Source organism: Pelodiscus sinensis, chromosome 13 (assembly GCF_049634645.1).
Source record: "Pelodiscus sinensis isolate JC-2024 chromosome 13, ASM4963464v1, whole genome shotgun sequence".
NCBI lineage: Eukaryota > Metazoa > Chordata > Testudines > Trionychidae > Pelodiscus > Pelodiscus sinensis.
In genome coordinates this window covers 43127427-43155199 of record NC_134723.1, presented here as the reverse complement: position 1 = coordinate 43155199, position 27773 = coordinate 43127427, and the positions used below count along the sequence as shown (strand labels likewise).

The window sequence follows — 27773 nt, the reverse complement described above, 5'->3', positions numbered from 1 at the left end:
CTTCCAGCATGTCCATACTCACTGGCTACGTCTACACTGGCATGATTTTCCGGAAATGCTTTTAACGGAAAAGTTTTCCGTTAAAAGCATTTTCGGAAAAGCGCATCTAGATTGGCAGGACGCTTTTCCGGAAAAGCACTTTTTGTGGAAAAGCATCCGTGGCCAATCTAGACGCGGTTTTCCGCAAAAAAGCCCCGATCGCCATTTTCACGATTGGGGCTTTTTTGCGGAAAACAGTACTCTGGCCCTTTTGCACAAAAGTCTTTTGGAAAAAGACTTTTGCCCGAACGGGAGCAGCATAGTATTTCCGGAAAATCACTGACGATCTTACATGAGATCGTCAGTGCTTTTCCGGAAATTCAAGTGGCCAGTGTAAACAGCTGGCAAGTTTTTCCGGAAAAGCATCTGCTTTTCTGGGAAAAGTGGCCAGTCTAGATCCAGCCTGCATGTTCCCCTGGGGGCTTTCCCCACCACCAGAAGGATGGTGCTGGTTATCTGGCCTGTGGGGGGCAGCACTTGAGCCCACTATGTCAGGCTCTGGAGGCTGATGCCGTATCCATTTGGCCACTAGGGTCCACCCCACCTCCAGCTGATGCCTCTTTGTCCATTAGGCCACCCTTCCACCCCACTGCCCTTCAGCCTGCTTCTGCATCCAGTAGGGCCACCTGGGGTGGGAGGGTAGCCTAATAGATAAGGCATCAGCCTCTGGATCCTAGGGTTGTGGGTTTGAGTTCGAGTTCCCTTCCCCTGGAGCACTAGCACCAATCCCTTGGTGGGGAAAGAAAGCCACCAGGAGAATGGCAGAACATGGTCAATGGGAGCATTGGGGGTGGGCAGTGCTCCCCCTCACATACACACACCAAGAGCCCAGGCAGCTTCTGCACCCTCCCTCCTGGCCAGACTGCCTGCCACCAGGGCAAGGCAGGGAGGGACAGCTCAGACCCCTAGAAAAGGTGGGGCAGTTGGTCTTTAGCACTGCTGCTTCCCCACGGCCACGTGCTGGAGCCAGGGTGGGCCTCCTGACTCCCTGGCTGCTCCTAGGATGGGGGGGTGTGGTGGGAGCTGGAGCTATAGTGCAGCTGCTCCTGTGGCAGCTAGGCCAATGAGGTCCCAGTCAGGCAGGCCCTGCAGACCAGCCCCCACCTGGCGGCAGGAAGGGCTGGCAGCCCCCCAACCCTCACCATGGATAGAAAAGTGGCTATCTGGCTATGGCAATGTTGGGGCAGCAGCCCAGCCCAGCCCAGGTAGGGTAATCCAGCCCCAGGACCTCCCTGCACCTGTGTACCCCCCACACATCCCAACCCTTTGCCCTGAGTTCTTTATACTCCAACCCAGACTCCTGCATGCCCAAACCTTGCCAGAGCAGGGGTCAGAAGACAGCCCGAATGCACACATGAAGCTGGATTTGACCAGCTGGATTTGACCAGTTATGGTGTAAACTTCAAAGAAATGTGCAAAAAAGATGCAGCGGTAGAAATCCCATTAAATAAAATCCAGGAGTACAGTTTCCTTGATGCTATTCTTAATCATGTCCATGATCAATAATATTCAATTGTATATTTTCAGTCAGGCAAATGGGCTCAGAACAGGCATGTGGATAAACTCTGGCCCAATTCCCCAGCACCGGTTAAGATGGGGAATCCTGCAGGAGAGACTCCTGTGGATGTTCCCTGTGCTGCTGCTCTGTCCCTGGTGGGGGGCAGCGGGGAAGTCTCAGGGGAGAGATGCTTTGCTGTTCTCTTGGAGAACCTCACACGGATCCCCCCGTTGTTGCTTGGCCTACCCGGAGTATCAGCATGGAGAGGGGTGTCTAGGTGTGCTCCCCCCTCCGCACTGCTATTAGGGGGACCCTACGGGACGAGGCATATTGACACTTTCATCGCTGCTCCCAGCTATGGATTTGGGGCTCCGTGCGGGAAAAGGGTCTCGGTGCAGCTCCCAGCCCCCCAGCCGCCAGAGGAGAGGGAGGAGGCTGCTGGAGCGGCCCCCGACCTGAGAAAGGGTGTCTGGGGGGGAGGAATCCCAGCTGCCCAGAAGAGGGTGCCTGTGGGGGGGGGCAGGGTGCAGCCCCATGGCGGAAGGGGCGTCTGGCTGAGGGAACTGCAGTGCAGAACCGGCTGGGGGGGCGAGGGGAGGTGGGGGGAGGGTAAGTACAGCCTCCCCCCCAACCCTCCCCGGTCATGGGGCGCATTTGGCGGGACGGGTACAGCAGCCTCCCCCCCGGTCATGGGGTGCCTGTGGCGGGGGGGGGGGGTATCGGTACAATCTACCCCCCCCCCCCCCCCCCGCGTGCGGTCAGCGCGTCCCGCCCTCGGCCTGCCGGCGGGGCTGAGGCGGCGGGCGGGGCGGGGCGGGGCTGAGGCGGGGCAGGGCGGCGCTGGGGGGCGGGGCTGAGGCGGCGGGCGGGGCGGGGCTGAGGCGGGGCAGTGCGGCGCTGGGGGCGGGGCGGAGGCGGCGGGGCAGTGCGGCGCTGGGGGCGGGGCGGAGGCGGCGGGGCAGTGCGGCGCTGGGGGCGGGGCGGAGGCGGCGGGGCAGTGCGGCGCTGGGGGCGGGGCGGAGGCAGCGGGGCAGTGCGGCGCTGGGGGCGGGGCAGTGCGGCGCTGGGGGCGGGGCGGAGGCGGCGGGCAGTGCGGAGCGGGGCTGAGGCGGCGCGGGGCCAGTGCGGCGCTGGGGGGCGGGGCGGGGCTGAGGCGGGCCAGTGCGGCGCTGGGGGCGGGGCTGAGGCGGGGCAGTGCGGGCGGGGCTGAGGCGGCGCGGGGCCAGTGCGGCGCTGGGGGCGGGGCTGAGGCGGCGCGGGGCCAGTGCGGCGCTGGGGGCGGGGCTGAGGCGGGGCAGTGCGGTGCTGGGGGGGCGGGGCTGAGGCGGGGCAGTGCGGCGCTGGGGGCGGGGCTGAGGCGGGGCAGTGCGGCGCTGGGGGCGGGGCTGAGGCGGGGCAGTGCTGCGCTCGGGGGGCGGGGCTGAGGCGGGGCAGTGCGGCGCTGGGGGCGGGGCTGAGGCGGGGCAGTGCGGCGCTGGGGGCGGGGCTGAGGCGGGGCAGTGCTGCGCTCGGGGGGCGGGGCTGAGGCGGGGCAGTGCTGCGCTCGGGGGGCGGGGCTGAGGCGGGGCAGTGAGGTGCTGGGGGCGGGGCAGTGCGGCGCTGGGGGCGGGGCTGAGGCGGCGCGGGGCCAGTGTGGCGCTGGGGGCGGGGCTGAGGCGGGGCAGGGCGGCGCTGGGGGCGGGGCAGTGCGGCGGTGTGGGGCCAGTGCGGCGCTCGGGGCCCGGCGGGCGGCAGCACGATGCGCTGCTGGGCCGCGCTGGGGGCGCTGGGCGCGCTGCTGGCGCTGGCGCGGGTGGCGGCGGCGCAGGCCGTGTGGGGCGCCTGGCTCAACGTGTCGTGGCGGGAGCCGGCGGGCGGCGGCGGCTGGCGGGCGGGCGAGAGCGGCGTCTTCGGGCAGGACTCGCCGCTGCGGCCGGCGGCCGGGCTCCTGGTGCCGCCCGACGAGCCCGACGCCTGCGGCCCCGGCGCCAACTTCAGCGGGGCCCCGCGCGGCGCCGGCCCGGCCTGGCTCGCGCTCATCCGGCGCGGCGGCGGCTGCACCTTCGCCGACAAGATCCGCGGGGCGGCCGAGCGCGGGGCGGCGGGGGCCGTGATCTACAACTCCCGCGGCGCCGACGGCGAGGTGCTGCCCATGTCGCACCCGGGTGAGTGGGGGGGGGCTGCCCCTTTCCCGGGGCCAGGCCTGGCTTGGCTTAGCCCCCCAGGAGTCGAAATGTGGGGGGGGTCGGATTGACAAGGGGGCGTGTGGGGTGACACGGGGAGGGTGGGCTGTATACGGCATCATAGTTCACAAAAGTGGGGGGGGGGGGAATTCAGGGCGGTAGGCACCCCCACGGCGGGGTGTAGGGAATCCTTGGTCGTGGGGCGCTCTCCTAGCCCCCGAGCTGAGGGCGGGTCCGCGCTACCCTCCGTGCGAATTGCACCCCGCGACTTGCCTCGCTGCTTTCGACGCCGTTTCAGAACGGCGTCTGTCGGAATAACGCGCTCTTCTCTAGCCCGTGTGGCACGAGGGCTGTGTCTAGACTGGCCTTTTTTTCCGGAAAATCAGCCGCGTTTCCGGAAAAACTTGCCAGCGGTCTACACTGCCCGCTTGAATTTCCGCAAAAGCACTGACTTCCTACTGTAAGAAATCAGTGCTTCTTGCAGAAATACTATGCTGCTCCCGTTCGGGCAAAAGTCCCTTTGGTGCAAAACTTTTGCACTAAAGGGCCAGCGTAGACAGCTGAGATTTGTTTTGTGCAAAAAAGCCCAAATCGCGAATATGGCAATCGGGGCTTTTTTGCGGAAAAGCGCGTCTAGATTGGCACAGACGCTTTTCCGCAAAAACACTTTTTGAGGAAAAGCGTCCCTGCCAATCTAGATGCTCTTTTCCGAAAATGCTTTTAACGGAAAACTTTTCCGTTAAAAGCGTTTCCGGAAAATCACGCCAGTCTAGACGTAGCCGAGGGTTGCCAGGATGTCGGAATAAGCTGCTCGTTATTCACGATGGGCTTATTTGGCTACCCCGAAATAGCTCCGCAGTGTAGTCGTGCCCGAAGAGTGCGAGGTGCTGGGCAGAAGAGGGTAATGGGGCTTCTGGCCCTGCTGGCTGGTCAGTGGAGTGCATGTGCTTACACAGGCAGCAAAGCTGCCGTGGCTATAAAAAAAAAAAAAAAAGATTGGACAGTTGGCCATGTGGGTGAGCTGTCTTCATTAGATCTAGACATTTTCTTCCCAAGAGCGAGGACTTCTGTAGTCCCCCCAGTCTAAACTGTAAAACAAACAAACAAATAATTGGACGGCTGGCCACGCAGGTGAGCTGTCTTCATTAGATCTAGAAATTTTCCTCCCAAGAGTGAGGACTTAAGTAGTCCCCTCGGTCTGAACAGAGGGAATCTGCTGTGTGCCTCTGGGACGGAGATGCCGCTTTGCAGCAGTGTGTGCAGGGAGCCAAAACGGCACTAAGTGGTAGTCTGAGTGAAGTCTAAGGAGTAGGGGTGGAGTTTTGGAAAACTTGGAGGTAATAAGGAGCGTGACCTTGATATAAGAGAGGCTAAGTCATTTTAGAGACTAACGTAGAGTGGACAGGCTATCTTGGCAGCTGTGTCCTGGCCTGAAAGCAGGTGGAAAGGATGAGTGGGATAAATGAGACATCATCCATAAGATAGGAAGAGATTTGGGGGACAATGTAGAAGTAGGCATGGTGAGGGTTGGATTCGATCAATTATTGCCAAGATTGTAAGCATAGGAAATGGTGGTGATGCTACTGTAGAGGGAGGAGGAGGAAGCTGGAGAGAAGGTTGACTAGAGATAAAAAAAAATCCTGGTTAATCAGTTAACTGGTTAAAAGTTAGGTGAGCCTAATGTTTAAGGAGTTAACCAACTAAAAGTAGGATCTGGTGCTGGGGACCACTTGAGCAACACCCAGCCCCCACACTAAGTCTGGCTGCTAGTTCGCAGCTCCTGCACTGGGGTAGGGACTGCCGCTGGCTCCTAGACCCCATCAGAGCAGCCCCTGTCTGTGGCAGAACCCCTGCAGGACTGAAGTAGCCCCCTGCCTACAGTAGTCAGGGAGATGCTGCAGCCCCCACGGGTTACCGGTTAACCGGAATAGGTAAGCATCACCCGCTCAGGGAGATCCTACCAGTTAACTGGTTAACCTTTCACATCCATAGCGTTAACTAGTATTCTTACTCTTGATTTTGAAAATAATCTACTGAACATAAAAGTGATGCAGCCCTGAGGCTCTTAGATGGTTCCAGTGATTACTGCTCAGAACTTTCCAAAGATGTAACAGAGAGAAAGTGAACATGAAATAGTCGGTTTTCAGCAGGGTGTTGGCCAGGGACAGATGGCATCTTTACCCTCTGGCGAGATGAGGCCCCTAAGGTGACTTTAATCTGCCTTGAAAAGCAGGAAATCCCCATGCTGACATACCTGTTGTGTTAGTATGAATTAAGGAAAGAGTATCAGCCTGAACATAGCTTGCTGTTCAAGGCATTTTGGTGTTGAATTTATTTAATACATAACAGTGTTAAATACAGCAAGCTATTGCAGCTTAAACCTGAGCAGGTTGCGGCCTGAATTCTCTGGCCTGGGGTGCTATGTGCTGTCATACGATAGCATATGTTCAGACATATTGACTGGGGGTGGGAATTGTTTGGCTCTTTTTGCTAATAATCTAGTTAACTATGCTTAAACTCAGCATAGTTTAACTCTCAGTCAGTTAGTGTAGCTGAGAGAGAGCTGATGTCTCCTCCAGACTTGTATGTTTAGTCATAGCTTTCCTCATGCAACAATGAACTCTGAATGGAATTAGCATGGGTCCCACCCTCTGATCTTATTTTTGTGTCTCTCAACTTGTATAAGTATCAAACCTTTTTAAAGCCAAGTTACATTCCGCAGAAGTTGATGTGATAGGTTCCCTCCACTTGTCACAGAAAGTTTGCTACTAGCTACTAGTGACTGTGGTTCTTCACCCCCCCCCCCCATCCCTCCCATTCACACACCTCCACACACACTCCTTATCTATCAGATGAAGACTTAAGAGTTTGATGGTTGTGGTAGTACAGACAAGCTAATATTTCATGGAAAGATGTCTTAAGTTTGAGCACCACAGAGGACATTAACACGCTAGTAATGGAAAACAGAGATACTGTACTTCAGAATATTAAGTTCTTGAAAGAACTTCCATTGAAGTGGTAACTAAACTAGCAAGCTGAAACAGGCTGGCTTGGAACTGGCAAGTTTTTGCGTTAGTCTTTGTATGCAACATGTAGATTATACTTAGGGGAGCAATGAATTTTTCTTCTCAAGAAAGTACAACCATCTTACAAAGACCTGAGGAAACACTTGGTGAAAATGGAGAAAGATTATTTCTTCCCTTTTTAAGTGTTAAAATTAGATTGCATTTGTGTGGCTTTTCCCCACTGTTGGCGGTTTGTCTTGCAAGTTCCTGCTTAGAGAAGATAAATGTATTTATCCTGCTTTTTACCCCCTGTGATGAAACTGGGGTGTGTGAAGAGTGTATACAAATACATTGGTAATCAAATGTTTCCCAAAAGTCATCTAATTTTTTAATTTGTAAAATCTACTTAAAGTTGATGCCACAGAGCTTACTAATCAATCAGGAAGTATTGAGGACAGAGTGAAAGCAGTTCTGTGAAAACTAGTTGCTGCCAGTGATAAAGGTAGCACATACCTGTAGCATAACATGAATCATGTTTTGCATAAATTCCCCTCAGGACAAAAACTATGTTGGAGGGAACGCATGGCTTGCCTTCAGGGCTTTCTCCAAACACACATACCTCTTCTGTAACTACTTAAATATCAGGGGATGGCACTTGTGCACTAACGCATCCTAGGTGTGCATAGTAAAAGAATACAGCCCAAAGGAATTTAGTCTTTTTGTTGGTTCTGGACAAGATGTTATTTCTTATACTGTATTTGGGACTTAAAACAAAAAAAACCCATAGGAATCTGCAGAAAATGAAGTACGTTAAGGATGCTAAATTGCGGTTATCTGGCTAATTGTGTAGTTGTTAAAATTTGTATTGACTACATGAGTAGTTGATAAAGGGCCACTCTGTCCCTGATGTCCAAGAATTAGGACATCTCCGTACTTATCTGTTTAGCCAGTCAGTCGAAAATTTTCTTAAAGTCCCGGTAGAAGACTTAGCTGGCTTAATGAAATAAGTTGTTCTCTATGATGTGTGCTGTTCTGGAAAGATCTCCTTCTCCTTTTGCCCTTGGGTGTAGTTTTGAGCTGTAAGCCGGAGGACTCATGCCACAATTGTTCAAGGTGTGGTGGTGATCTAGTGTGATTCATTGTGTGACTTGGGGCGTATTGAAACTTCCAGGCCCAAGTATTGACAAGAAATAGAACGTGAAGTTCTAAACCTGGTGGATTTCAATCTTTTTGTTTGAAGCTGTCCGTCTGTAATAATTTTCGTAATATACCTCCTAAAGCCTTGCACTGTGGCCTGACTATTATAACGCCTAATATGTGATGCTGCCATTCTCTCTTCTTGTGTTCTTTGTCTGGCTTTGTTTTGTCTCTTAATTCTAACTTTCTACTTCATTCCCTTTCCTCCATCTTCTGATCTCCCCTCTCTTCCTACCCTCCCGTGCTCTCTCCTAGTATCTTTTCTGTTATCTGTCTTCCAGTTGCTGTATTTTCTGTGTGTCTGCCCTGACAGTTCTGGCTCTTCTCTTTCCAGTTGCCCTGTGACTGTTTGGGTCACAGAGATCCTCTTGAGATTGTCACCTGATAGGCTGATATTACTGAGCCTGCCTGCCTGCCCTCTGGTGCACCCTACCATCATGTCTTGCTATGCCAGAAGCTCTGGTTTCCTCCAGCAAAGGCACAGAGTTGGAGTAACAGCTCCCCAAGCAAAGTAACACAGACACTGAAAACAGTTGAGCTATGAGAAGGCTCAATTTCAGGGACTTGACAACACCTAGGAGCACAGCCCGAATGAGACCAAATCCCCAAAATAAATCCGTCTTGCTCTGTATAAAACTTTTACACTGAGAAAGCTCATGGAATTCTCTCCCTTTATGAATGAAAGAGTGAGATGCACAGCTGTAGTGTCCCTTCCCCTCTCCCCAGGTAATAATATATTTACCCTGTATTTGATAATAAGATCACCATTGTTTATTAAATATAAAAATAGGATTTAAGTGGTTGCAAGTGATGACAGACAGATCTCAGTAAGTTACTAAGCTAAAGTAAACAAAGCAGGCCAGTTATGCCTAACACGCTAAGATAAATTGTTACAAATCATAATTTCTCACGCTAATCCTTATTTCAGATAAAATTTTCAGGCTAGATCTGATTTTTTTTTCTCATCTGGGTCTAACAGCTTCTCCCCTCATTAGAGTTCTTTTCTTTTCAAGTCCTTTCAGGTGTCCTCTTTAGGTGGGGAGCAGTCTGTAGCTGAAGACTATCATTGTTTGCTTCCCATCCCTTAAATAGAATTTCCCTAGAACAGGAAGTCTTTGTCCCATTCCCGCACTCCTGCAGAAAAAATATTGAATTCAGGATAGATTCTAGCATGAGGTGGCATGGTCACCTGTCTTAGTAGGACCAACCACAGTTTTGGCTTATAGGAAAAACAAGACTTCACAGATCCTTGTCTTGAGCACTGGGCCATTAAGTTCCTTAAGAACCACTAATAACTTTTCTAGAAGACCTCAATTAATAAACAGGCTTACACTTCATATTTCTAACTTTACATACAAGAATGATACATACACATTCGGGGTGTTACGAGCTCTTGAATAATAGGTTAGTTGCCTTGTTTGCATAAAACATATTCGAGTCATACATATTCATATTCAAAAACACATTTCCATGAAAAATATGGGGGCACAGAGTCACACTCTGTTTTCTAGGGTTAGTGAATATCTGTCTGGCTTTTAGTGGGGGGTAGGAGATCTGGTGAGTCTGTCTGGTTCAGTAAAACTTTGTTGACAAAGCAACAGAAGAAGTATTGTCCTTTGCGGAAAGGAGGGGCGTATCAGTATATCACTATTTGTTATTTGGGGGCGAAGTAACTGGAAAATTCAAGTGAAGTTAAGACATTAAAACATTAAAGAACATTAAAATATAGTTCTTTTCTAAAACATGAATAAATATGTAGCTTAATAGTTCTCATTCCTTAATTTAGTCAGTCATGTCTTCTGATGGGAGGAGGCGGGGGAAGGGGCTGTTTCATCAACTGTTAGCACTTCACAGCAGTACACAGAAGGAACGGAATTATTTTTCTCCTACTGCATAACTAACAGAATTACTTGAGTTAAGTCAGCTGACTTAGTCCATACCCACTAAAGAGCCTGTGGGCACAATCTGACCCATAGAACCTTTATTACAGGTAGTGATGCTTGGGTAGGAAAGAAACCAGTTTCTCTTATTCTAGGCTTGTCTTCTCGGTGTGACAGTTGGAAAAAAACAGTTGTTGGATGGAGTGAGCACATTTCATATGGAACTGCTGCCAAACTAAACATTGACTCTTTAATGAGATATCTAGAATCACACTTGGAGCAAGAAGATTAGGCTGAAACAAGGAAGGAAAGATGGGTACAGAAGTAGCTTACTCACCAATTCCAAGGCCTGGGCTGTCCTAGAATTTTTACTTCATGATTCCCAGCACATGTATCACTAGTACTTTCTCTAGAGAGGTCATATCAGTGGGAATCCTAGGCCACGTCTCCTCTTGCTGCTCAGGAGATGGATCTTCTGGTGATCATGTAGCACAGTGGTTCCCAAATTTTTTGTCATCGTGCCCCCTTTTTGATTTTTGAGAGAACCTCCCAAAAAAAAAGCAGCAAAACTTGGGGTTCTATTGACGGGGGGTATGTGTGGCTGGGATGCCTCATGCAACCCCCTGGAATTTCTTCATGCCCTCCTGGTTTGGGAACCCATGATTTAGTGGATCTAGTTAAGACACGGAGGCATGGCACTCCTCACGATCCTGAGGCGTAAGGGACGTCAACAGGAGCATTGGCTCCCATCAGCTGAGAAGACGTGATTTTACGTAGCTGGAGTTGCATGCCTTAATCCGACCTTCCAGGTCTAGTGTAGATCTGGCCTTAGTGTAGAGTAGTTATTAAAGATACCAACATGTAGACGACTACACAATCTTTGCCCCACCCCCACCCCCAACCCTGCTGCCTCTGGCTTAAAAGCCAGCTCCCTACGAGCACCAGATCCGCCTGGCCTCTCTCACACACATCCTGTGCTGCTGTCTCTGATAAGAGAGGCAGTGGTGAGGGGGCAGGCAGAGCCAATAAGCGTGGGGAGGCAGTTTTCAAGCAGGCTCCCCATCTGTGCCAGCTCCATGGACCCACTTATCCCCTCCCCTGGTCTGCACGGGGAGAGAGGCAGCAGCCCAGAGAGGTAACAGGGGGCTCCCTGGGAATGGAGTCAGGAGTGCACTGGCTGCCAGTTCCACCCCCAGGGACTATCGAATAGTTGTATATATTGAATAGTCATGTAACCGCTAACATTCCATGCACTTACACCACTATTAAATTACATGCTATCTAACATCCCTAATAGTTATCAGGAGTTTGCCCACTGTCATCTGGGGCTTCTCCAGAAATCAACTTTGTGTAAGTACATTTTCCCCTCATTTTTTGTCAAAAGCAAAATAAATAAGTTGGAGTAGTGCGTACCCATAGTTGAAGCTCACATATTCTGGTTTTATTCTACAGTAAAACTCCATTAGTCCAGCATCCAATGCTCCGGGACTCCTGATGGTCCGGCACCATCAGGAACCTGGAAGTGCTGGGGGAGCCAGACAGGCTTCCCCCATTCAGCTGCTGCTGAAACTGACCAGCAGCTGAATCGGGGAAGCCGGGAGCGGAGCATCTGGGGTGCTGCCGGGTTGGTCTCGTAGCGCTGCCCCTCGGGGCTGCGGGACCAACCCGGCAGCACCCCAGCTGCTCTATTGCAGGCATCCCCGATTCAGCTGCTGCTGAAACTGACCAGCAGCGGCTGAATCAGGGACGCCTGGGGCAGAGCCGGACTATTGTAAGGGGGGGCTATGAGCGGTCTGGGGTGGCATCCCCTCCCACTCCACTCCAGACCCCTCATAGCCCCCCCTTCTGATAGTCCAGCATATTTGATAATCCGGCCCCCCCGGGTCCTAAAGGTGCCGGGTTATCGGAAGTTTACTGTACTTCTAGGCATGCATGGAACAGTAACTGAAATATCCTAATCTGCCCTTGCTAGCATGAAATAGACTATTGTAGGCAGTGCTTCTTGGAAAACACTGGTGCAGGGCAGTAATGCAGTCACATTGAGGGAGAATTGGAGCAGGTGGGAGAATAGATTTCATCCAACGAAATGGTGGTAAAAACAGGTGAGGCTGAAGTGAGGTATTGTTGGTGACGCAAGAACTTGCAAACTGCCTCACCTCTTAAGAGGTTATGGATGGAAGCTCATGTGTTGCTAGACAAAGAACAAATACCCCCCTCTGATGAATTTATACTTGTGTAACACAAAATATGCTGATTTTTCTTTTCCCTGAGAGAGTATTGCCACAAAACTTTCCAACTCTTAATAAGGCTTATCTTCTAGAAGTGCAATAAAGTACTATATTTTTCCCATTGGTTATCAAGCTTATCTTTTGAGGTAGCATTTGTACTTAGAGGCTCAAACATTCCTGTAGGTTTAAATAGAGTTTATTTGTGGTTATTTCACTTTAGGAGGCTTGTATTATTTAATTACAGTGCACACAGTGAGAGATCCAGAGCAATTCTGTTTTGTTTGTATCAGTCCTGTGCTTAGAAACAAGGGGCACACCAATTGATCAAAATGACCATTAAAATGCACACAACACAAAAATAGCCAAATCAGATGCAATAAAATCCTGCCTAATACCTTCTAGTATTTTAAATGTCAAGGACTGAATGGAGTCTGATGTAATATTTATTTAGTAACTTTGTAAGCACTGAATCTTATCAACAAGTAAGCTTCGGTTTTAATTATACCCATTTCAAGATGATAGTACCTTTCTGTGGCAGGCTGAACATGGTTTCAAAGTACAATATTATGGACAGGTAATTGCTGACCTCTGTAACTTATATTGGTTTTCAAAGGCAAACGTGTTTGGGGAAAGATTAAAGCAGAGTGAGACAGAAGTATATAAAGTGAGTTCAGTTAACTTAAGGGAGAGAGGGGCATCTTGAATATCTTGAGGGCAGGGGACTGGACTTGAAGATCTCTCAAGGTCCCTTCTAGTTCTAGTATTCTATGATTCTACCTTTGAGAGAACCAGAATGTTAAGTGGTTGTCCTGTCAGGGTACAATAATAGCTGTGGAGATTCCTTACGTGTTAAGACTTACAAATCTTGAAGATCTGTTAAGAAAGTCCAAAATGTGACTTTTTTTTTCCAAATTCCTTCTCCTTCCAATGCTCAGATCATGATTCTGCTGGCCTTGAGTAGTATGTCATTTGGCTTTGTGCGTGCTATTCCTGAGGGTGCCTGAGCAAACACTGGCCAAAAAAACCCCAACAAAAGTATCAAGGAAAAGAGGGGTGTTGCTTTCATGAGGTGCAGAAGTCAAGAAGCACAGTTCTGGAGTATCTTATCTGGGTCTAAGAAGGATCTGAGAGTCTAATCTTGGATCAGTATATGAGAAGGAAGGTGGTGAGGTTAAAACCTTTCTTGCCAATAGTAAAACTTGTATTGAAGGGATTAATTGCCACCAGCAAAAACAACATATGATCTCCTTAAATAACTAGAGCTAGCAGTGGTCAGCAAGAAGACTAGCTGCATCCTGTTCAGACTTGTTATGAAGTACAGTTTTTAGAAACAAACAGTAAAGGAAACAATGTTTAAAAGAGTACAGGATTGAGATCTCAGGTAGGTATTATGATTGTATACTCTAAAGTAGCCTGGTTTTTAACACTAGTTGTGAAAGATAAAATGTCCTTTGCTCCTTTTGAAAGAAAGCAGAATCATACAAATACACGGCCAGAAGGGACCTTGAGTTATCTCATCACCCCTTTGTTCTGAGACTAGGGACAAGGGTACTAGGCGTGGCTGAATTAGTCCAAGAATTATTTATTCTTGTATCTGGACTTCTAGTACTCCTGTCATCTGAAGAAGTGGGTTGTGCCCGCGAAAGCTCATGATACCATCTACATGTTTTGTTAGTCTTTAAGGTGCTACTAAACTATTTGTTGTTTTTTAAGTTTAGTCCAAGCTGTTACTAATGACCTCCAATGAGCAGGATTCTACACACTTCCTTGAAAGCCTGTTCAGTTCTTAGTTATCTTCATAGTTATTCATTCCTAATATTTAAAAAATAATAATAATGGAGATTGCCTATCTCCTAGAACTGGAAGGGACCTTGAAAGGTCATCAAGTCCAGTCCCCTGCCTTCACAGCAGGGCCAAGTACCATCCCTGACAAATTTTTGCCCCAAACTCTTAAATGGCCTCTGCAAGTATTGAACTCACAACTCTGGGTTTAGCAGGCCAATGATCAAACCACTGAGCTATCCCTCCCCCTAAATCTCCTCTAAATCTCCATTGTTTCAGAATAGGCAGATTACTACTTATCCTGCCTTCATTGGCCATGGAAAACGATTGATTGGCATGCTCTTTATAACCGGTTTAACATATGGAATGCTGTCAGGTTCCCCCCTCAGTCTTCTTGTTCTCAAGACTAAACCTACTTGTTTTTTGTTTTTTTTTAAATCATTCCTCATAGGTCAGGTTTTTCTCCTCTGGACTCTGTCCAGTTTGTCTGCATATTTCCTAAATTGTGGTTCTCGAAACTGGACATGGTATTCCAGATGAGGCCAAACACAACAGTACAGTTGCCTTCTACATCTTGCATAAAACAGTCCTGATATTGGTCTTTCTTGCAGCTGCATGTTGCTTGATCCACTATCCCCTGCAGAGATCCTGCCACTGCCTACCCAGTTATTCCCCATTTTGTAGCTGTGCATTTGATTATTTTTTTTAACTTTTTCATCTTGCTGATTTGATACCATTTTCCCCATTTGCCATTGCTATTCAGAACTGTGATCTTGCCCTCCAAAGTGCTATTTACCCCTCTTAGCTTTCATCTGCAGATTTTTATAAAGCATTGTGTTATCTAAGATGCTAATGAAAATGCAAATTAGTACTGGAACCAGGACAGATTCCTGTAGGCTCCAACTAGATCCATCCTTCCAATCTGATAGAAAACCATTGATAACTGTTGAAAGACTGTACTTGAAGAGTAGTTATGCCCCCAGGTTAGGAATATTATAGAGACTGCCTAGGGTGGAAAATGGAATTGTCTGACCATGTCAAATATGATTACCCTCATCTGCCTCAGCCGTGGTTTGGTGTGGTTTCTTTGCATGGTTCTGTGATCATACCAAACACAGCAGATTCAGAAAGAACACAAGTGGATCCACAATTAAGCTCCTCTCTGCACCAAGTAAAAGGTCATTTGTGAAAGTTTTTACTATCTTGAGCTTGTAGTTTATTGTGTCCCTACATAGCTGTCATATAAATATTAATTACAATGCCTGAACCAAGTATGGTATAACGTGGGTTCTCCACAGCATGGGGGAGCCAAAGTGTTGCAGCAGCAATAGGTTCTTAGCTCTCCAGTACAATGCAGTACCATGTGTTTGAGAAATTTTTCCTAAGGAGTCTGAACCCCGCCCAGTTGATGGATATTATGGAATGAATTTTCAGACTCTTGAATGCACTGGTGGTTTAGATGTACTAAAACAGTTATGTCTAATACTGGTGCTCGTTGGATTTACTAAACTGTTGTAATGAGAAATGATGAAATAAAGAACTTAACGAAGTCAAAGCATTCACTGTGGTAAGATATATTGGTCTTATCTTGCAACTTTTGCCCACTGTTGGCCCATGCCTTACAAATCCTACATAGTCTAACACGGTGGTCTCTAACCTTTCTAAGCACAAGATCACTTTTTGAATTTAAGTGCAACCCAAGATCTATCTCAAACCCAAATATCCTTGCCCCACTTCCTTCCCACCCCTTCTCCGAGGCCTTGCCCCTGCTCACTCCTTCCCCCATTCTCCTTCCCTTTCACTAGGCAGGGGCAGAGGGTTGGAGCACAGGCTCTGGTCTTGGGCTATGGGATTTGGAGTGTACGGAGGCTTCGAGCTGAGCCTGGGGCAGGGAGTTGGGGTGCAGGAGGGGGTTCAGGGTACAGGCTCTCCAAAGGAGTTTGGGTCCAGGGGGCTCAAGGCTAGGACAGGCCCTTGGGGTCCAGGAGGGGGTTCATGACTGGAGCAAGGGTTCAGAGCTGGCTCCAGCTGGACACTGCTTACCTCAGATGGCTCCTGGGTGGCGGTGCAATGGGGCTAAGGCCAGCTCTCCCCTGCCCTGGCCCTGCACCACTCTCAAAAGCTGCCAGCAAACTCCTTCCATCCCAAACCCTGTTGTGTCACCCTCCCGCTCCCTAATTCTGTGGAGATAGAATACAGGGTGGAAGAGGGGGCACCCTGACATCAGCACCCCTCCTCTCCCTTCCCTTCTCTGTACCACAAGCAGGAGGCTCCCGGGGGGGGGGGGGGAGCAGGAGGGTGTGCTCCAAGGCAAAGGACAGGAGATGCGCAGCAGTTGGGAGAGGGGCAGCTGAAGTGCTGCGCTTTGTAGCCTCTTGGCCAAACCAGTGAAGATCATCTGTCAGAGGCTCCAAGATCTACCAGTAGATCCCGATCGACTGGTTGGTGACCACTGGTCTGCCAGGTTGACAACACTATTGTATGTAGTTTTGAATATGCCAGCTGCAAGCAAATAGTGTTTGGCTGTAGTCAGACACGCAGGAAGCCATTCCAGTAGTGTATCTTCCAATTGAATCTACAGATTGTCTGTGCCTTGTAGGATACAGAGAAACTCATTGGGACAAAGAAAACTAAAAGTTGTCTCTGGCTAATTAATCTCCTCTGGCATGTTCCTCCAGGAGTTAAGAGAATTCAGTTACTAAAGAGATTTACAAGACGATAACAAGTGATTTGTAATTTGTGTTACAATTTTAAAATTGCACCTCTGAAGAGGTACACAGGAAACAATTTGACTTATTTCTGAGAGTTCTAGAGGATATTTAGGTTGAATGAAGCTTAATCCAGTAACTGATGGGGATGTATGAATGTAAACAACTAACCTTTTAACGGATAAGTGGTTGTTTATTGCTTAATGGTGTTGGTTACACTCAGCAAAGCCACTTCCCCGGGAGCTGGGCTAGCAGCTCCTGCACGAAACCTCCTCCCTGGAAGCCAGGTGGACAAGAGTTGCCTGCTCATTTCCCAGGGAGCCAGGCCAGCAGGGCCTAGCAGCCCCACTCCCAGGGAGGCGTCTCTGCAAGATCTGCAGTCTAAAGCTTAGATTTCAATTGCAGAGCCCGCAGCATGGGTAACTGCTGAGATTTTCAGCAGTTACACTTACCCCTTTACGCAATTTTTAACATCCCCAGAAACTGAAGCATACAGCTCGTCGCAGTTCAATGTCAGGAAGAAATATTAGTGGTGCTAACCTTAGTCTCATTTAACAGAGGAAATAGTATATTCTGCAAAGCCAGACCTCCTAACAGTTGCTGAATAAGATTAGTGAATAGCTTTCAGAAGGGAGTACTGAGTATTGAACAGGTTCCATGAACTGCTAAGTTTCTTCAGAGGATTTTTTTATAATGCCATTCGCTAGCCTAGGGATGTCAACATTTAGTCAAGTATACAATTGACCAATAGGCGTAAGCCAATAAGCGGGATTAACCAGTATGAAATTGACCAAGAGCTGACCAAATTGAGCAAGAGCTGATGCCACCTGCTCCTCCCCCCGCCCCCTGGAGAGGTCTGGGAGAGGCCTCTGTCTGCTGTGGGACAGAGGCTACTCCACTTCCCATGGCCCAGGCTTGCTGAGGACAGAGGCTGCTCCATGGAAGCCAGAGCAGCCTCTGTCTGTGAGGCACTCGGAACTCCCCGCTACCCCCCAGGCAGGGGCTGCTGCTGGATCAACCTCTGTGGACAGAAGCTGCTTCACAGCAGCCTCCCTGCTCCTGCTGCAGCAGCCTCTGATACAGAAGGCAGTGGTGCGGGATGGCAGGGGGCTCCCCAGGAGTGGGGCCAGAGCACACCGTGTGCCGGCCCTATCCCCAGGGACTATAGAAGAGTCGTGTACCCAATAAGAATTAATGCAGTTACATGACTCTTCAGTTACCCAATATCTAACATCCCTACACTAGACAACAAAGACAGTGCTTTAAGCTTGTACACGTCACTGAACAAAAGGCAATGGGCTGGCTCTAGAACATCCTTTTTAAAGACTTTGAAATCGCTAGCTAAAATACTGTTCTAACAATGCAGGAAAGGCTGATGTTCTAAATGTCATTAAATGTTAGTCCATGGCTCTTCATGTCAACCAATAATAATCTTTATGTTAATGTATATTTTGAGAGAAGAGATTTTTTTTGTTACTTGTAAGATGAATTTCACAACTGATCACTTTTCTCAGATTAAACTCCATTATAGAAGCAGAGTCTAGGGAAAGCCACAGCACACGACTTTCTCTCTTTCTGTACTGTAAATCAATATATTGGTGGCTGTGAAGGTAACCTTGCAGAATAATCTCTCTAAACAAACAAGGGTTGCAGCAACAACAAATACGTATAATATATGTTCGAGCCATGTTAAGAGTTGCTTTGCAGTTTTGTTTGTGGGTTTAATGCGCAGGACTTAAATACCTTATACTGTGTGCGCCTTGGAAGATTCTTCCTACAGAATGCTGACTCAAACAAAATATCCCTCACCAAGCCAGTTTGATTGCACTTTGAGTACTCACTGGATATCCCCTGTGCAGCTTCTGAAACAAGAGTTGAAGCCCTTTTTTGGCTTTACTTCTGTGCTTGTTAACTGCCGTGTCTTTCTAGAGAATTTTTAATTAACTTTGGGGACAAAATCTATAGCTATGGGATTGATGAAAAAATTACCGAGTGAGGTTTTATGGCTTTTGTACAGGAGATGTAACTAGATTGTGATAATCCTTTATGGCATTTATAATCTATGAATCTGCAAGGCACGGAGGCAGGATGTCAAGGGAATTAGTTAAAATTGCTGGAGTTTTTGAATCTGCATCAAGGGAGGTGGGATTCTGTCTTGGGTCCTAGCTGAAGAAAAATCTAGATAAAGAAGCAGTCTGGAAGCACTTGAATGCCATTATATTTCCTTTCATTTTCACAAATCTCTTCTATTGGCTGTGACACCTGACACTTTATTCTGGCAAGTATTAGAGGGGTAGCCGTGTTCGTCTGGATCTGCAAAAGCAAGGAGGAGTCCTGTGGCACCTTAGTCTATAAGGTACCACAGGATTTCTCGTTGTTTTTATTGTAGCAGCCATTCTTGTTTTACCAGAAAGTATTGGCTCTGGTAGGAGGACTGTCCAGTCTTCAAGTCCAGCTTTTCTTTACTTTTCCTTTCACTCTTTATTTCAAAATACAAGAATGGTCAGAGTGAAACCTACTTGTACTCAGAATTTGCTACTTTGTTTCAGGCAAAGAAGGTTTAAAAACCTATAATCACACAATTCATACTGTACCATTGTTGGAGGGGATTGCTTCCTTTTTCCACACTGGCGACCAGTTTCTATCCTGTGTCATCCAGCTGATGTTTAAACTCTCCAGTTCTCCCTCTGTCCTTCATGTGCTACATGAAGTGACTTGAGATGGCAACTCCTGTACTCTGAGCAAGTACTGCATCTAAGATGTGCTATACTTTAACAAGGGTTGTGCCTGGTTATCCATCACTGGAAATATCATCTAGATTAGGACTTCCTAAAAGAGATGCTCTAGTTCAAACAAGAGTAAATTCAGGGAAGCCCTATGGAGTGTTATGCAGGAGGTCAGACTAGATAATCACGGTGGTCACCCTGGCTCTATAATCTATAGAGCGGGATTATTTATATTTGTCTGTCTGTCTTTGTGGGGAGACTAGGACTTCAGTCAGCTCACTTCAATGTCTGCCATTTTTCTTGCTGCTGCTATTAGTGGCAATGTTCTTACTAAAAAATCTACTGGAGTACTGTAGGTCAGGTGAGTTGCTATAGCTTCCTTTCACCTCTTCTCTTGTTGTGCTTGCAAGTAATGATTAATGCATAGGAATAATGGTGGAGGTAGGGTTAATATTTAAGCTGTTTCGTGTGACTCCCCCGCAGCCGCAAGGGCACTGTTCTGCTACAGAGATGTATAATAAAATCTTCTCTTTCCAACACACCTGGTGTGGAGAATTTCACTAGGAAATGAACATTGAATATTTCTGATCTCGTTTTTACTTGAGTGTTTCTCTTCTGAGGGTACTTTCACCTTTAAAGGGAAACTAACTTGACATCTATTTCCTTGTTTGTAAAGATTCCAGGTAATGCCATGTGCTCTTAAGACCTTCTGCTAGCTTTTATTCTTTTGTTTGTTTTTAAATAACTGCATTTCTCCATTAAATAGGTTTCTATTCCTAATCCATAAAGACTTGTAGGAGGGGGGAACCAGACCATGCCAGCTGAAAATAGGAGTATTTTCCCCTTATCTTTCAATGATAGCCCTCTTAGGTGGCAGTTGAACAGGGAAACACTTCTCAGAAAGTTGAGTGTTTGTGTAAATCTTGGACACCATTTTGGCACTGTTGTTCTTGCCCGTCTTCCAGATCGTGGACACTTTGATCTGTTTCCTTGTTACGTCATCAACATTCTAATAGGTTTCAGAGAGTTAGCGGTGTTAGTTTATTTCAGCAAAAACAGCCAGGAGTTCGGTGGCACCTTAAAAACTAACCAGTTTATTAAGGCATACGCTTATGTGAGCTGCAACTCACTTCTTCAGATGCTTGAAGCTTGGCTTTCTCTTCAGGCAACTGAAGAAGTGAGTTGTATCTCACGAAAGCTTATGTCATAATACATTTGTTAGTCTTGAGGTGCTGGACTCCTTGCTGTTTTTATCAACATCATAGTTTTTTTTTTTAATCTGATAGCATTCACATCTAAAGGGATGATATTCTCTCACCTTAATCTGACTAAAACAAGAGACAGGACTATGCAGCACTTTTAAGATGGTTTATTAGGTGATGAGCTTTCGTGGGCCAGACCCACTCCCTCAGATCAATATGTGGAAGAAAATTGGCACGACCATATATACCAAAGTGATACAATTAAAAAAAAAAGTGAACACATACAATTGACACATCAGATTTTAGAACTGAGGGGGGAAGATTAGTGTCTGTGAGGTAATGATATTGGGGGTGACAATTATCACCCTAATATCATTACCTCACAGACACTAACCTTCCCCCCCTCACCATCTTGTTAGTCATTAAAGTGCTACATAGTCCTGTCTTCTGTTTCAGTAAGACCAGACTAATACGGCTTCATCTCTATCCTTAATCTGACTAAACTCAGAAAACAGAAATGTTTCCCATTCCTCAGGCTCTCATCTTAACACAATGAGGGGACAATATGAAGAATTCCTTCATTAAGCTTCTGCCTCAGATGACGTATGAATTGGAGGCAAGTGTGTGCTGAGGTGAGAGAATGTTTGGTATTATGAGTAACTTGGCTATTTTGTCAACAAGCTTCCTTTTTATGCCTGTCACTAGGAGAATCCTGACCTGTGAAGCTTAACATTTCTTGAGTTGAACAGTGCATAACAGATCATGTCTCTTATCCTGAAGCTAGCATGATGCATTAATGGCTTCACAAGAGTTATCGGTAACCATGACGATGCTCGGTGAAACTTTTGCTTGCCCATAACATGCCTGTACAATGAAGATCAGTAAAGCTGGAGTTTCTGTCTCTGGCTCAACCCTGGGTTTGAGCAAGAGATCAATTGACAACTCTGACAAGGTGGTGCCTGTTTCTCCTGCGCTACCGGATGCCTGTCTTTCTGTAAAAGCTAACATTACAGACTGGTTTAAGATTGCCTGATGTGGTTTATTCTAGTTTTCATCAACAAGAATCCAGTAGGGCACTTTTTATTTTGACCTGTCAAGAATATGTATGAGAAGCATTTGGGACTAATGTTACGTCTTGCATTTTCAATGTGTGAGATAATACAACAAACCTTTTTTGTGTGCCTGGACAGCCAGGCGTGATGATATGATAGGGAATTGATAGTCATGGATTCTGTGGTGAAATATAGGATGCCTCTTCCTCTGAAGTGTAGAAAATGTTGGTTTGGCCTGCAGTCTGGTTACACTGTTGGATTTAAATCCAGTAAAAACTAACTAGATGAGACACTGAGGTATCTGTCAAAATCAGGGCTTTCCTGGCTTGGATTAGCAGCTGTACTGGTCAAGCTACAACAGTTAGATCTAGGGGCTAGTCCGTTTTTCATGTCTGGGTACACATTTCTTGGCCAAGATATATTCAAGGTCCAGACTTCAGAGAAAATAATTTGAAAGAATAATAAGTAAAGAAATATTTTTGGGGTCTGTTCAAAAGCATCTAGCAGTCTAGATATGGCTGGGGAGGGTCTCCTTATTTAATATCCTGACATGGACTACCTTTCAGACTGAGTTTATTTCCACTATGCTAGGGATTGACGCAGCAGTGACCAGCCATCAGTTTATCGCATCTACTTAGATGCGATAAATCAAACTCTGAACACCATTCCATTGATGCTGGTACTCAACCCCATCGACCTTTACTGCTCACAAGATGCCGTGGTAAATAGGTCTACTTTAGCAATGCTTTTTTATTTGATTAGATTTAGATCAGCGGGGGGGGGGGTTAGTATAGACAAGGCCTTAGGGATTGCAAGAATAAGATTTAACGAGGTTACTACATGCTCAGGTTGAGGAATAGTACCTCTTTTGCTAAGACCTGCTGTATTGTGCTGTGCTGACATCCTGGATGTTCTTCCTTTCTGTTCCATTGTATGTGATTCTGAGCAGATAGCATTTTCAGCCAACAACACAGGTAAACAGTGCTGGAGTCTTGTGACTCAGTGTACACTAGGGACAAGGATGAGACAATCAAACTTTTGACCTTGCCAAAAGCCTCACAAAAGAATATCTTACAATGACCTACCAATAAGAGGTTTTTCCTGACCCGTAGCAAAGATCTCAACTGCACTGTCCACCCATGTTGACTTCTCTATGGGACACAAGTTTGCTCTAAAATGGAAAAAAACAAAACCAACTGTGGACATCTCCTTCCCATGCCTTTAGTGCGGCAGAGAATTGCATACATGCATCTTGGATGGTAGAAAAAGCTTCGCTGGAGTGTCGAGGAAAGAGCTTCATTATTGAGCGTGTCATTGGCATGCTGAGTGAAGCGATGGCTTGCTATCTTGGTTAGGGATGTTAGAGATGAATTGAATAGTTGTGTAACCACACAAAATATTATTGGTTACACAATTATTCGATATCCCTAAGGGCAGGGCTGGCAGCCAGTTTAAAAACTGGCTCTCTATGCAAACCAGCTCCTGCCTGCCGGCCTATGCTTACTTCCCCTGATGAAGAGGCAGCAGCACGGGGTGGCAGCAGCCTTTGGCTGTGGGGTCCCAAGCCACCTCCGTGGACATAGGCTACTCTGGCATCCCACAGAGTAACCTCTGTCTGCGGCAAGCCTAGGCCTGCCAGGGACAGAGACTGCTCTGTGGCAGCCTCCGCTGCCTGCCACCCACACTCCTTGCCGCCCCCCCCCCCCCCCCCCCCGCTGTGTCTGATAGAGGCAGCAGAGCGGGTGGGGGGCAGGTAGCACTATGGAGCTGATATGCAAGGAAAAGGTGCTTAAAAGCTGGTTCCCCACGCATGTCAACTCCTGCCTGGTCTCCCCGCCCCCATGTGCTGGTGCCTCTGATATCAGATCAGAGCTGGTGGCTCTGAAGATCCAGTGGTCGTGGGGAGCCAATTGCAAAGCCAACTCCCCATGGCACCGGCTCCCGTCCCCCCCATTTGCTGCCTCTAATACAGAGGCAGCAAGAAGGGAAGAGATGCGTGCAGTTGATAGCATTAACTGATAAGACCAGGCTTATTGTTAATCATGTACTTGAGTACATGTTGACTTCCTTAGTGTAGGTAGCTTAGGCTTTCTGTGTGGCTACGTTCTCTGAATATCTCTTAATTTTAGAAGGCCTGTGTATCTAGATTAACGTCCCTCTTTCTGCCAGTAATCATGCCAGTATTTACTCTACTGTTGTTGTAGAACACTAACTGTCCACTTCTGAAAGGCCTCAGAGCTTTGACTGGGTCTCTTCCAAACTGGCTGCATTTAATTCATTTCACAAAAAGATGACCTTTTATTGTTAAATTCTTTACATTCTGGGTTGCTTTGTGTGAACTCAAGACTCTCCAACTACAGGATTAAAAGCTTCTTTCAGGCGTTAGCTATTTGTATTCTGAGAGTGCCTGAGAATTGTTCATGTACAGAAAGATGACTGTCCTAAATAGCTCTAAGTTAATAGTTTCTCTGAAGGTTTTTTACTCAGGTGTGGTACTTGAGACTTGAACTGTGCAAGTGTTTAACTTCTTAGTTCTGTTGCTGTATATATTCATTGTTTAAAAAGACTTGATACCCAAGCAGAAATGAGTAGGGCAGAGTTTCATAGAAGACTAATATTTGATTAATAGGGATGGGGGGGGGGGGGGGGGGTTCTCTCTCTCTGTGTCTGTCTGTCTGATTTTATCAGAGATCTGATTTCTCATTTGCTTTTGCCATAAGCATAATTTACACTTTTCCCCTTTATGGATGCAGAAACAATAATTGTAAAATAAATAAACTCTATCACTTTATTATATGTTTATTATATTATATGTTAACGACATGATGCAAGGAAACAGGGTCTTCTGATATTTAGGCCTTGTCTATACTACACAAAGTTTTGTCAACCAAAGTTATGCCACTTTAATTGAAATTTCTGTACATGTCCATATTTATGTTCCTTGTGTTGACAGAGTATGTCCACACTAACAAATTCTGCATCAGCCTGAAGCAGTGCACTGTGGTAGTTATTCCGGTGTGCAGGGCTGCTAGGTGCAAGGGGGTTGGGCAGAGGGGGAGCTCAAAGGAGAGGCTCAGAGTGTAGGGTGGGGGTGGCTGCCATCTTCTCCACAGTGGCAGCCCAGGGTGGCGGGGACTGATCTATCTTGAGACGGGGAGGGGGATACCCCCTCCCCTATGTCTGCCTTCAGCTCTGCACAGCACAGTAGTCTTCCCTCACCACTACCACCACCTGCCTGCTTTGGTTCTTCCACAGCCACCTCAGCTGCCTGGAGTAGCATCCTGATATGTGATATCTCTCTGTGCTGAGGAATGTCAAACAGCACAGAAGTCCCCCAAGCCCTTCCCCTCCGTCTTCCACTGCAGCAATCTGCCTGCTGCTGTGTTCCTAGTGCAGGGCATGATTAGTTACTTGTGCATAGAAGCACACCCTGCTGTCAGATGCCTCTCAGAGCTTTAAAGGGGGAGGTATGCATGCTTGGATGGCAGCAGAGATCAAAACAGTGAGTAGAGCTGTCCAGACAGTATTGTTGGATACTGAAAAAAGTCGGTTATATTAACAAAACAAACAGAAGCATCTAGTGATGCTTTGTTGCTTTAACTTTGCTGCAAAAATATTTAGGCTTCTTGTTAAAGTGGTTTTATTTTGTCCACAGAACAACAGAATTTTGCCTCCAAAAGTAGATTTATAGTGTGTACACCTCTCCTGTAATGTCTCCCCAAATGTCTTCTAAGAGCCCAGTAAGCAGTGGAAGTGTTGGTAATGCTGGTAGACACTGTTGACCTCCCATGGTTTAGCAAATTCTCTGGTTCTTCTCTGGTCAGGTTCCCCGGGTGCTGGACTAGGGAGATTCAACTTGTATTTCAGAATTTTATCTTCATTTCATTGGGGGTGAAACCCCGAAATTTCAAAATTCTCTGAAGAAAAATAAAAGCTGTGTTTTTGGTAAACTGGTGTTTTGATTTTGATTTTTTTATATATATATAATCAAAATACCGTGTTCAGTTATAGTATAGCCATGTTAATCTCAAAATACTAGAGACAGTATATGGATGTAGTAATAACTTTTATTGGTCCAACTTCTTCTGGTGAGAGAGGCACAAATTTGAATTTACACCAGTTTTGCTTCAGGTCTTGAAGAGCTGTTTTACTAATGTACTGAAAAGTTAGCCATATGTATGAATGCAGAAAGAATAAATGTTATAGGGACACTGAGTGCTAAATGGTAACTAGATCTTATTTTCAGCATCCTACAGAAAAAGGAATAGACCTGACAGTGCAATTGCAAACTTGATTTTTTTTTTAACTGTTGCAGAAAGGTGTTAGACACGTAAAACTTTTCAATTGTGAGGAGAGCAAGAAAATCTTGTTTCCTGCTGATGGGTGAACAGTCTGGAGGTTGAAAATGTGCTGGGTTCAGTCTGTAGAAGTCTGCACTGGAGACAGCAGAACTTTCAACATGGAAAGTGCACTGCTATAGCAACTCCATTTTTTTCTCTCTCCAGGGAAAGCATGCCTGACGAAGCAGAAATTATCTCAAAGGGATAGTCATTACAAAAATGAGACTGGGTGGATTTTAAACAGAATAACAGTAGGTTCCTTTTTGGCACCTTTTCTGAAAAACTGCATTGATTGTATAGGTAAACTGCAACACTAATGGTGCAGGGCACAACAGTGCTAGAACTTAAACTTTTCGCTTTGTGTTAAATAATATCTTCAAATGTCTGAGAAGGATTAAAAAAAGTTTGTCACTGTGAAAGGTGGTTGTGCTAATACATGGTAACTGTCTTACACTAACACTGGTAGCACATCTTCCAGTGATTTCCACAAGATCCCAAGTACTAACAGAGCAAGTGCATTCAAAGTTGCAGTTCCAAACAAGTTCAGTGGTTCTTGTACTGAGTTGCTAGTGTGAGCTTGAGTTGTCTATCTAAAGCCAGCACACTGAAGGAGCAGTACTTCTCTGCATGAAAGGAATCCAAATCCTCGTCTGCACTTATCAGTGCCGTTGGTCTACTTCCTCTGTGCAAATAGCATAGCTGAAGTCGACATACTCACCGCGGTGTATTGTGTGTAGTAAGGTCCACAGGGGCTGCTCTCCCATCAGCGACGGCGATTCTTCTCGTTTTGGTGGAGTACCAGTGGCAATGGAATGGTGATCAGAGATGTAATAAATCGACAGATGGTGGATCAATTGCTGCAGTGTCAATCCACCGCATAGTGTAGACAAGGCTTAATTGTGCATCGCCATTCCTCATGTAGTAGTAATAGTTCTATTCCAAAGAGTTTTGTTAAGCCATCCTGAATGACAGTAAGGTTTGGTAATAGTGTCTGTCTCAATGGGGATTGAGCAGAAATCTTCTGGCTACTTGGGGAGGAGGGGGAAGAAGGGAGCAATTGTCACTAATTCTTCTCCCTTCCCTTCCCTCCTCTTCTACAATCTACAAGTTTATGCTTCTATTTTTCTTAGAATTGGACATCCAGTTTTTAAAGGATGGCTTTTTGCCTCTAACCACTGCTTTTACTCTGTTTGGTCACGGTGGCATTTTTTGGTCCTCTTACCAGTCACTTTAATTTGGGGTCTGTATTTCATTTGAGACTCTCATGATGCTTTTAAATACATGTGGCCATGCCAGGTGGCAGGTGTTTCATTCTTTTAATTTTCATGTAATTAGCTTCCTCATTTTTCCTGAAGTTTAATGCTACTGTGGTCAGCTTCTTTTATGCCCTCCCAACCCTAAAGGTGATTAAAGTTAATTATATTACTGCAAGATTTACCCAGTATTGCTTGGGTCTTTAATTTGTTTTTCTTCATTTAAATCATTACTCTAGGGTGGGGCTGGGAATGAAGGGTTCAGCATGCAGGCTGTGTGGGGGCGAGAACACTACTACAGCCTTCTTTTATTGTAGCAGCTTGGGGCCAGGTAAGAAGTGCTTCTTCCTGGCCGCTGCAGCTCCAGGGAGCACATCTGGGGGAGTAGTGCATTCCCTAGCTGGGGCAGTTCCAAGTCCTCTGCCCCTGTACTTCCCAGCCAGATTGAAGAATGCAGCACTTTTCCCTCGCTTCCCCGATGAAGAGGAACAGTCAGCAATGTTCCCATACGAATCGGGTGACGGGGAGGAGCCACAGCTCCCCTGCCCTTCCTAAAGGTTGCGTGGGGGTGGGAGGCTCAGGACTGGGGCAGTCCTGGACAGAGTGGGGTGCCATCCAGCCAGCTCCTTTCACCTTCCTGGTAATTCTGTGTCTCTTCTGTATGGTTTTATGCAGCCCGATATGAATCGGGGCGAGGGGAA

The 27773-nt window shown here is 47.0% G+C and overlaps 1 protein-coding gene across 1 annotated transcript in view; it reads left to right on the top strand.

Moving 5' to 3' along the window:
* The first annotated feature begins 3213 nt into the window (after positions 1-3213).
* Positions 3214-27773, top strand: part of RNF128 (ring finger protein 128) — a 48313-nt gene continuing 23753 nt past the window's right edge. The window contains exon 1 of the mRNA XM_075941114.1: positions 3214-3681. Within this exon, the coding sequence (XP_075797229.1) occupies positions 3276-3681 (406 nt within the window). The 5' untranslated portion in view covers positions 3214-3275. The remainder of the gene's footprint in view (positions 3682-27773) is intronic.